Source organism: Mandrillus leucophaeus, unplaced genomic scaffold, assembly GCF_000951045.1.
Source record: "Mandrillus leucophaeus isolate KB7577 unplaced genomic scaffold, Mleu.le_1.0 Scaffold218, whole genome shotgun sequence".
Taxonomy (NCBI): Eukaryota; Metazoa; Chordata; class Mammalia; order Primates; family Cercopithecidae; genus Mandrillus; species Mandrillus leucophaeus.
The window spans coordinates 740,387-751,002 of NW_012102232.1; the positions used below are offsets into that span (position 1 = coordinate 740,387).

Below are 10,616 nucleotides of genomic sequence, written 5' to 3' on the forward strand. Positions count from 1 at the left end.
GCGAATGGAGATCATGCCACTGCACCCCAGACTGGGCAACAAAGTGAGACTTTATCTCCAAAAAAAAGTCTAATGGCTGTGTCATGTGCGACATGACACATCTTACATGCACAGCTTGCATCAAAGTGCACTCTGCTGGGTAACTAAAACTAGGCAGGCCGTCTTACCAGGTAATGTGGTTTTCTTAAGGTAGCTAAAGCCCCTTACACAATGGTATTCCCATTGTCCAGGGCTGATTCAGGGCTTGGCTTTGAGACAACTAATGTGGGGGCATTAATCCCTGGAATTCACTTTGCTACTACTCTTGAACATTTTCTTCTCTGAGTTGAAAAAGACAGATGATTCCGTTTGGAGATACCAGCTAGGGAATGAGACACACAGGATGTTCATTAAAAGCAATTCCAGGTATTTTCTTCTCATACCTTGGTCCTTTCCCACAGCCTATTCTTTCTCCCTTGAAATAAACAGCCACAGTGTAGGTTCGGGCATGGGATGGGCCCACTGTCTGCAGAGTCCTGAAAGGGAAAAGAAAGAACATTTATTATGGTAAAGTGTTATTTGCCATGGTTACTATGAACTATGAGGAAAACCATGTACTTACTGCCTAGACAGAGGAAAGTAAAATAATAGGAAATGTGAAAATGGCAAAAAGGTAAAAAGCGTAAGTTTTTGATTTGCTAACCCGACAAATATGGAGAGCGTTTGAAATAGAAATTCTGAAAAATTCTGCATTGCATTTTAATATTTCTTCCCAAAGTAGTAACATCCAAAGGCTAACAGTGAAGTATAAAATATTTTTAAAGAGTTTCTAAGTGTGCATATTCAGAAACTTTTATCACGAAAAGAGCTCCAGTCTATTGTTTTTCAGTGCTAATCACAGCCTGAAACAATAAATATTGGGGTAATACACTTCAGGCCACATCTAATTGCTTTCACATCCTTTATGGATTCTTTCTAATGTCTGGTATCTTATCTAAAAGATCAGAAAATGTATTTAATTTCTGAAACATCTGAGATCACTTCAAAGGTATGCTTTAATGCCAAGTACACAACACAATCGCCAAAAAAACAAAGCTCCAGGTACTCTGGATTTTAATGGCACGGTGCAGACTTCAAATGCAGTAAAACTGATAACTTCATGGAAAAGGGAAATTAAAAGTAGCCAACAAAGATAATGGAATGAACACAATAATCTTAAAAAAAAAAAAAACATGTAAAACAACCCCATGATCTTGATAAAAAGAGCAAACTCATCTTGTACTTTCATTTGGGGGATTTATGAGAAGGGAGCATAGCAATTTCCTTTGTGTTCATACGCTCCATGGGATGAATGGGCACGAGTGGCTTCTTGAAGGTAGTACTTATTACAGTGATCATGCCTGTGCTATGGAAAGTTTAGCATCCTCATTTTATTTATGGAACCTTAATTATCACTCGGATGAGGAAATGCTATGAACCTTTCATAGAATACAGTTTGGATATTCATTATGCTTATTAGGCACATAATAAAGTGCTATTTCTAAACATTTGGGGCTTTTTTTCCCCCAATAAATAAAGGAAACATTGTTTAGCAGTGACAGCTTCTTGGCATAATTTATAGCAGCTTGCTGTGGGGTGACTCAACCTCTTTTCCTGGCCTTCGTTTTTCTTTAGCAAAAAGGCCTATAAAGTGTTGTGACTGTTAAATAAAAACATGTGAAAGGATGGAAAATTCCCAACTGCCAGTCTAATGTTTTTCCTTGTGTATTATGAAATTTGAGAAAGTCCAAAGGGGAGCTTTTACTCCATACAGAACACACACACAGATGTGTATGCTTGCAACTGTGTATGCAGCCACCTGGGGTGAAACAGTTTTGAAATAATCTTTAAACATCCTTAAAATCACATACCCAGACAATACCTTGAGATGCAACCCGCCTATTTCAATAATCCTTTCCTTTTGTAATTCCACTTTGAAAGCATCTTCTTAATCAACCTATGTGTGTCTCAAGGTACTCTACTTCAGAGCTGAACCTCCTGTTTTCATGAAAACGGGTATTAAGTGGTGTAGTGACCCACTACTTACCTACATTCCTTTTTAATGACTTTTGGCTACCACTCAAAGGATAAAGATATTCAAAGTACGTGATGGCTTTTGATACACATTCTGAGAAGAAAAGTTCCAAGTTGAAGCTAATAGGGGTTCAGGGAAAGTGCAGAGAGGCACCCAAACATTGCTACAAATAATCATACATGATCTTCTCATCTGGAGGCACAGCCCGGCAGAAGTTACAAGCAAGAAGACAAATATACAAATGTATATAAAAATCACTGAATCCAAATTTTCTTTTCGATCTCATAATCTTAGTTTGTCTCCCTCTCAGGCAGTAGTTCACAGAGATTTTTAGGAATGGGAGAGAGCACAGAGATAATGGAGTGGCACCCACTCATTACAGCTAAGACTGAGAGCCCCAGCGAGTTTCCCTGTGGGGCCCAAAGTCACACTGACAGTCAAGAAGTCTGAATCCTGGGCTCCTGTCATGATCACCCCTCAATGACTCGTTCTTCAAGGCACATGGAAAGTCAATTCTAGGCATGCTGGATCCAACCAATGGCCTGCAAGCAGCAAGTACTTACTTGTACAGAGGAATGTCTGGCTCTTTTCCTTCTGTCCTAAGTGTCAAGCAACACTGCTGAAGCTGGGATTTGGGGTCATTCCAATCCTGATTCAAAATGAACTCCTGTGGAAGTCCCCAAAAACTCTTTAGTAACGGGTTCTGGAATCACCAAACATAAAGCAGACCACTAATTCAAACTTTATATGAGCTTACTTTCAATCGTGGAAAGAAGCAGACATTCATGAAAGTATGAACATATTCCAAATCCTTATCAATGTATAGCGCTGCAATAAATGCTGGGGAAAAAAGGATACTTTAAAATAAACCACAATCACTGCCATTTATCAGAAAGACTAAGAGACCTAGACTTTTAAGCAAAATTTTAGTAACAGTTTCAACTTCCACGCCCTCTTTGTTTTTTAGCATTACCATTTCATCTTTCCCCACTTTTTATCATTAATATCAGAGCAGCAAGAGATGTGTAAGATGCAAATCATAGAGTACAAAGACCAAACTGCATTTAGCTAAGGGCTAAATGGTTAGTTTAAAAGGTACACAGAATGCCGCTGTATATCAGGGAAAACGTGCTATCTGAGCACCCAACCCTGTTCACATCAAATAAGTCAAAATACTACTTGAAGATTAGATATGATGCCAGAATATGCACATTCTTGGGTCTGGTCATTGTCAACACCAATCCTGAGATCCCCTGTTTTATAAGGATTCTGTTAAATTTCATGAGCAGAAATGGGATAATTTATAGATTCAATCTGCCCAAAAAGAGAAAAACTTACTACTGATCTTAATGACAACAGTATGTCAAATTTTGCATGAATAAATGGTGACCCCCTAGGATGACTTCATTTAAAGGTACCTCAACAAAGCAAACAAATGGTGGATTTTCAAAAGAAGGAATAAAAATATCTTTCATTGAGCTAAAAAAAAAAAAAAAAAGTGAGAATGATCTCTCAATTTAATTTTTATGTGATTTTCATCTTTAAATTACTTTTCTTTCATTGAAAAAGAAGTTCTTTTAAGTTGCTTAGTCAGAATGCCTTTGCACTTTGTAAATAAGCTGGTTTTGCATGGCAGACTTTGATACTTGAATATAATTCCAATTGTCAAAAATACTATAACACTAAAAAAGAAAAGTTCTAAGGCTCAGTGAATGGCCCACTTATTTTGAAGTAATACAAACAATACAACATGTGTATAATCCTTTCATTAACTATAATAGGATTATTTACAATGCTACCAGACCATATCAGAAACTGCAAAAGATGACATTTGTCCGCAGAGCTTTGCACTCATTCAAAACAATGGATAATAGTTTCAGTATTTAGTGAATAAATTACCCTGCTTTCTTCTGTGCCGCTATATGAAGGCTGCTGGGTGGCAAAAAGGTTCTGATTCACAACAACTGATCTTCATATCCTATTACTGTTTCACACAAAGGGATGTGGTAGCTGAGTGTTAGGATGGAGGGGTATGTGTAGGGGGTACGCTGAGCATAGATTGAACATAAAATTCACTATTCACATGTCTTAGTTTCAAATTATTTTCCTTCAGAAAAGCTTTGGTAAAAAGCATAAATAAAAATTAAAATAGCAAAAAAGGTTTCTTTAGCCAGAACATAATAATAATGAGGAGGAGGACAAATACGGTTACTTGGACTTAAACTCTGAACCTGAAGGTTGAGAGAAAAGTGTGTGGCACTCACATTCCAAAAGGTCCGCCAAGGTCTTGGTGCGAAGGGCCACGGGCCTCTTGGTCTTGTCGTTGGTTATGGCATACTCCTGCATGCCCAGCTCCTCCGCTACCTTGGCCTGAGTTCTATTATTCACCAAAGAGCTTCGCAACAACTGCCCAAAAGGAATGGGGGTACATTGAGAACACATTTCATTTTTGACCTCTCTTATTCCTGGGTGGGACCCAACCAGCCTGAGAGGATCTCACTGACGGGGACACCAAAATAAGTGAGGTCTAGGTCCTCAACCATCACCCAGATGACGGTGATATGCTCCATGCCTGTCTACCCTCTCCTTAGTAACGTGCTCCACTCTGCTATACTGGATTTTTACCTTACTAACATAAATGGCTCATTTACTTCTTTAGAAGCAGTGGGGCAGGGTTGTGCAGGGGGCAGGGATGTATAGTATGACTTAAGGTCATAGCTTCTAATAAGTTTAATGCTACTAAATGAGGAAGCATTAAGAGTTCTAAAAATCAATTTTATTAAAGTATAACTGACATTCAATAAAATGCACCCATTTTTAGTGTACAGTTAGGTGAGTTTTGAAAAACACGTACGTTTTTATCACTCCAAACAAATTCCCAGCATCTCCATGCAGTGAATCCTTCCCAACCCCTGTCCAGGCAAACTCGGCCTGCGTTCTGTCACTGTACATTAGTTTTAAAGGATTCTTTTTTTAAAGTCTAAAATAAGCTTCAAGTTTCATGGCACTGATGCTAATTTTGATATTATAGGACTTAAGTGAGGTTTAAGTAAATATTATGAAAAGATTTAAATTATTTACATTTTTACTTTTATTATTATTTTAAAGATTTATGGTATCTAGCTTGAGTCTCAGTTTTTCATACTGATATCCTTTTTTTTTGAGACAGGCTCTTGCTCTGTTGCCTAGGCTGGAGTGCAGTGGCGCTCCATCTTGACTCACAGCAACCTCCACCTTCTGGTCTCAAGCTATCCTCCCATCTCAGCCTCCTGAGTAGCTGTGACTACAGGCGCCTGCCATCATGCCCAGCTAATTTTTACATTTTTTTGTAGAGACAAGGTTTCACCATGTTGCCTAGACTGGTCTCCAACTCCACAGTTCAAGTGATCCACCCACCTTGATCTTCTAAAGTGTTGGGATTTACAGGCATGAGCCACTGCACCCGGCCCATACTGGTATCCTTTGTCTCTAATCAAATTAAAATATAATTTTCATATTTCAACTTTAGGAATTCAAAACAAAAATTTCTACTAGGAATTTCATCAGACAGCTAAGAGTCCTCCAAGAATTATCCAACTAGTAACATTATACGCTGCATGAAAATTATGCAACGAATCCATTATAGAAGTGTCCATAAAACAAGTATGGTTTAGGCATTTAACACTCATTAACCACTCACTAGGGAAGAGGAGAGGAGGACAGCTGGGAGCAAGTAAGTACATACAAAGATGGGAACTCACCAAACAAAAATGGAACATAATCATCCCTGATCTCTTAAGATTTGGGAGAATAATGCATCTACAACTACAACTTTTCTTAGAATACATATAACAAATTCTTGGTCTATTAAAAAACTTCCTGCTAAGAAACATTCCTGAAAACAGGGACGAGGAGCAGGAAGCAGCTGTGAGTTGTGCTGGTATTCCACTCCCTGCTGTTCCATGTCGCACTTTCTTTATTAGATGCAAGTTTTATGCTCTGTGGCTCCATGGTGTCAACAGAGCTTATGAAAATCAAGATTTATTCTCAGTGTCTGATAGTGAATCCTTGACAACAGATAAATAAGAAACAATATGTTCTTAATTTGTCTGACAATGATTCATGAAGCAGAAATATAACTTGATCTTCATAAGCCATGCTTGCTGTTGAATTTCAGACTATTATTCTTTGCCTGTCTCTGCTTTCTTTCCTCCTCCTATCTCCCCCTTAGCCCCATCTTTTCTTCAATATAGAGTTTCACTGAAATTAACATCCATAGAGGAGCTGAAAATTAAAAGGCTAGCATATAACATTAATAGAAGACCCAACCAGTAAGGAGCCCACTAGCCTAATATCTTGTAATTATGGAATAATTGAGCTGACAGTGATATATCTTTTTTGGTTTGGATTTCAAATGGGGACGGGGAGCTTTCCTAAAGTAGAGTCTGTGGGGGAATAGGATGGCTACTATGGGAACAAGGCTATGCTGAATAAGTTGAGTCCTCTCCGAATATATGCTGTCGGTATGGGAAGAAAACTCTTTAAGCCATGGACATGGAATGTTCATGCCTCAGATACAACAAGCCCGACGTACACATGAGCACACACAAATTATGACACATCACTGGCTGCCAGGCCCCAGCTGCCACCTTCCAGTGTCAGGGCCCCTCACTCAGTGCTGTACTGATGGGGAAGGAGGAAAGCAGTGAGGATGGAATCAGAAATGCTTCCAGTTTTATTTCAGACAAGCCCTGACAGGTCTGAAAGCAGAAGGGTGGCCAATAATAAGTGAGATCTGTAAGTTTTTGCCAAAAACCCAGAGGCTGAACCAAAAGTCAGTGGGGGAGAAGGAAGCTATACATCATCCATATTCTCATCGTCAGTTTAAATTTAGAAAATGAGTTGAAAAGAGAGAAGACCTTGCTCTTTACCTAGACAAGAAAGTCTGAATGGCAGTTCTCTAAATGACAACTTTCATCCTTGTCCTTTGCTGAACTCTACTTCATAATGAATCATGTTATTTGCCAAAGAACACGACCCAGGGGGATGAGCAAGAAAGAAAACCTGAGGTTACAGCAGTTCAGTGCACCAGTGGTGCAGGCCAATTACATGCCAGGCCCTGTGCTGACAGCTGAAGATCCTGAGAGGAGCAACATGCTGCTGCTGCCCTCAGGAACTGACACCCTCCTCGGAAGTCACATGCAGACCGGCTGTTGCAATGCACTGTGGTGGCCGCAGTGCCAGCACAGAGACTGCAGGTATACACAGGTGCTCCTCTAGACCTCAGCCTTCCAGGGAGGCCTCCTGGAGGAGGGCTGACATTTGAGTAAAAGCATTTCAGGGCCTCATTTCCCTGGCTGTACCACCAGAATCGTAAGGTGCTTCTGAGAAGCTGGTGCCCAGGCTTCTTTCAGGAACCAACGAATCAACATTTCTGGAGATCTAACTTTTGAAAAGATTCATGTAGGTGGATTCCGATGAACACAGAATCAGAACTGAAAAAGACTGAGTCAGCCAGTTGAGAGAAGGGTGGGAAAGGGTTTCCAAGGAAGAGAGAACAGCTATGGCAAATGCAAGGGGCCATTACACAGCGAGGTGACTGCTGGGTGGACCTGGAGGGGAAATCAGAGCCAGGTGAGGAGAGCTGATGCAGTGCGGCTGGCAGGTGATGTAAAGAAGCCTGAGCTTTCCTGTAGGGGAAGAAGAATCCCAAAAAGTATCAAATGGGGGCAGTTGTGAGGTAACTTTTTTTTATTTTACAAAGATTATTTTGGCAGAAGGATTTAAATGGGGGCAAGACATGAAGTTGAAAAGCCTGTAGATGGTGACATTATAAATTACTATTTTACAAAGAGGAAATATCTATATATTTTAGTGGAAATCTAGAAAAAAAACCTTAAGCACCCAATTGAGCAGAAAACAGTTATCAGACTATTTTGCAAACAATGCCTTATATTAGAGATAGCAAAAAGCAAAATATTTCACACCAAGTTACCTGGGTTCAAACTGTGGCTCTAGCACTTCCTAGCTGAGTGACCCTGTCTAAGTTATTACATCTCTCTGAGCCTCAGTTTCCTCATCTATAAAATGGAGAATGTAGTGCCTAGCTCTCAGGGTTGGTTTGAGAATTAGAGTGAATGACATATAATCTAACTACAATGACTGGCACATGATAAACACAACAGAAATGTTAGCTGTTGCTGTGTTATCCACAATAGCACCATCACAATTAGACAAAATACGTTTGCTCTTCAGTTATGGGGAAAAGTTTCTAGAAAATTCCAAGAATTCCTCTGAATTTGTTTTCAATGTAAAATGTTTTCAATACCTGTCCTGTCCACTCACTGTCCTCAAAATTCCCCATTTTACCACGTGCTAACCTGTCCTTAACAACTTTTAAAAAAATACTTCCAAAAAGACAAAGTTTAATTTGAAATCACCAGAAATGACTAAGAATGCTATACTTAAAGCTCTCTGTAAACCTGAGAAAAGGACTGCTGAATTCCTGGTGCAATGTCACAGACCAATGTAAATATCCCAGATCTCAAACTCTGGTATTGAGAATCCAGGATGTTTTCTACTATCCCAGCATAGCACTCTTTCATCATTACTTTAAACTTTCATAAGAAAAAGATTTATTCGTTTAAATAAAACATACATATTAACAATCTTCCTTCAAGTTCCCTATTTCACTCTTGAATCTAAAGAGAAAAACCACAGTTGGCAGATGAGCTACCAAAGAGGGCCACCTAGTGTAAAATAAGCAGACTGTGATTTATTATTTTGAGGGCTTTAATATAAGAACACGGGGTGAAAGCAGAAGATACTATTGAAAGTGACAGTGATATGCCACACAGGTCTATTATACCGAGAGTGGTCGCCAGATGGTCTCCATTTCCCGTGATAACTAAAGAAAAGGTACATAAATGCCAGCAGGCAAATACGGGTCAGATACAAAGAGCCAAATTATGTCAGTGACAGAAATCCTCAAACAGGAGGCTGTGGAATCTATCTTCTCAACGAGATCTTTTAGATAAAATACCTGTTTGTCTGAATGATTTATGCTCAGTGCTGTGTGGAAGCAGCAGGGCAGGATTAGATCACTGGTTCTTGAGCTTTGTATCTGTAATCCTTGCTCTCTTTCCCATTATCCCAAATCATTAAAAACAAACAAAAACTGTAGGTTCATCACCACTATAGTGCATGCCACCATTGGGTACAGTGCCTTGCACACAGTAGGCATGGAGATGAGCAACTATTTTTACTACACACTAAAGGCTAAGAAAAGAAGAATGATACAGAGGAGAAAACTCCTATGGCTAAAGATTTCCAAGTGTTACATGACAGGCATCCTGGCCTGTGTAAATACTTTCTTTGAGGCGTTCTCACAATTTATACTTTGACCCTACTGCATACACCATCCTAAAAACTAAAAACTTCAGCATGTGAAACAGAACCTCTTCCCTCTATAGCCCAATGCAGACTCAATTATCCTAGAACAATTGGATAAGCCTAACACTCCTTCCCGAGTAGGCCTTTTTGAATAGCCAACTTACAGAACAGAATGTTTTTCCCCATCAGCGTTCAAAACTTGAAAACCATATTACATTTGCTCAATTGTCCTTATTCCCTTTAAGTGTGCAAGGGAATGGCTCAAAGCTAATTAATGCCTCCCAATGTGAATTACTGTAGCTGTGTGCTCTTTAATCACAATAATGAATCATTTGCCATCCCCCCACCAATCCAACTGCAATAAGTAATCCTCTCCAAATTTTAAATTAATTTTAATCCTTAGACACTCATAAGTAAGTCCTCTGCTTCTTCCTTTATACATAAAGCAACAGTCCACTTCCCTCCAGTGCCACTGCCTCTTCCCTCTTGACTTAGCTGACTGCACAATTGTCACTCTTTTATTTATTTAGCAAAGATGTACTGAGGGCCTATCATATGCCAGGATGAACAAAAACATGCTCTCAAAGAACTTCTAGTCTACTGGGGTATGCAAAGTGAAGTAAAGGCCAGGAAGGAAAACAACACAGAATTTTGATGGGGAGGGGACCGAGGGTGGGGAAGGATGGTCAGGGAAAGTTTCCCCCACATCCAGAAGTCACACCAGAAAGGACATCTAAAGGAACAGTAGAAGATACCAGGCACATGAGAGTAAGGGCTAGAACAGAACAGCTTCCGGGGGAGGAAGAGCATACACAAAGGCCTGCTGACAGGAGGAGGCCTGGAGAAACGCAAACAGCAGCCCAGTACAGAGGTGCAGAGCGAGAAGAAGAGCCTGTGGTATGAGGCTGGGCAGGCGGGCAAAGCCAGACCACCCAGGGCTTTGCCTGTTCTTTAGAAACTATCTGAAGAGTGACCGGGCGCAGTGGTGCAAGCCTGTAATCCCAGCACTTTGGGAGGCCGAAACAGGCAGATCACGAGGTAAGGAGATCGAGACCATCCTTGGCTACCCCGGTGAAACCACGTCTCTACTAAAAAACACAAAAAACTAGCCGGGTGAGGTGGCGGGCGCCTGTAGTCCCAGCTACTCGGGAGGCTGAGGCAGGAGAATGGCGTAAACCCGGGAGGCAGAGCT

The 10,616-nt window shown here is 40.2% G+C and overlaps 1 protein-coding gene across 1 annotated transcript in view; it reads right to left on the reverse strand.

Moving 5' to 3' along the window:
* DROSHA (drosha, ribonuclease type III) overlaps nucleotides 1–10,616 on the reverse strand; it is a 154,771-nt gene that overhangs the window by 7,086 nt on the left and 137,069 nt on the right. Inside the window, exons 30-33 of the mRNA XM_011980812.1 lie at nucleotides 4,318–4,459; nucleotides 2,811–2,893; nucleotides 2,617–2,720; nucleotides 423–515 (exon numbers count right to left, since the gene is read on the reverse strand). Of these exons, the coding sequence (XP_011836202.1) occupies nucleotides 423–515; nucleotides 2,617–2,720; nucleotides 2,811–2,893; nucleotides 4,318–4,459 (422 nt within the window). The remainder of the gene's footprint in view (nucleotides 1–422; nucleotides 516–2,616; nucleotides 2,721–2,810; nucleotides 2,894–4,317; nucleotides 4,460–10,616) is intronic.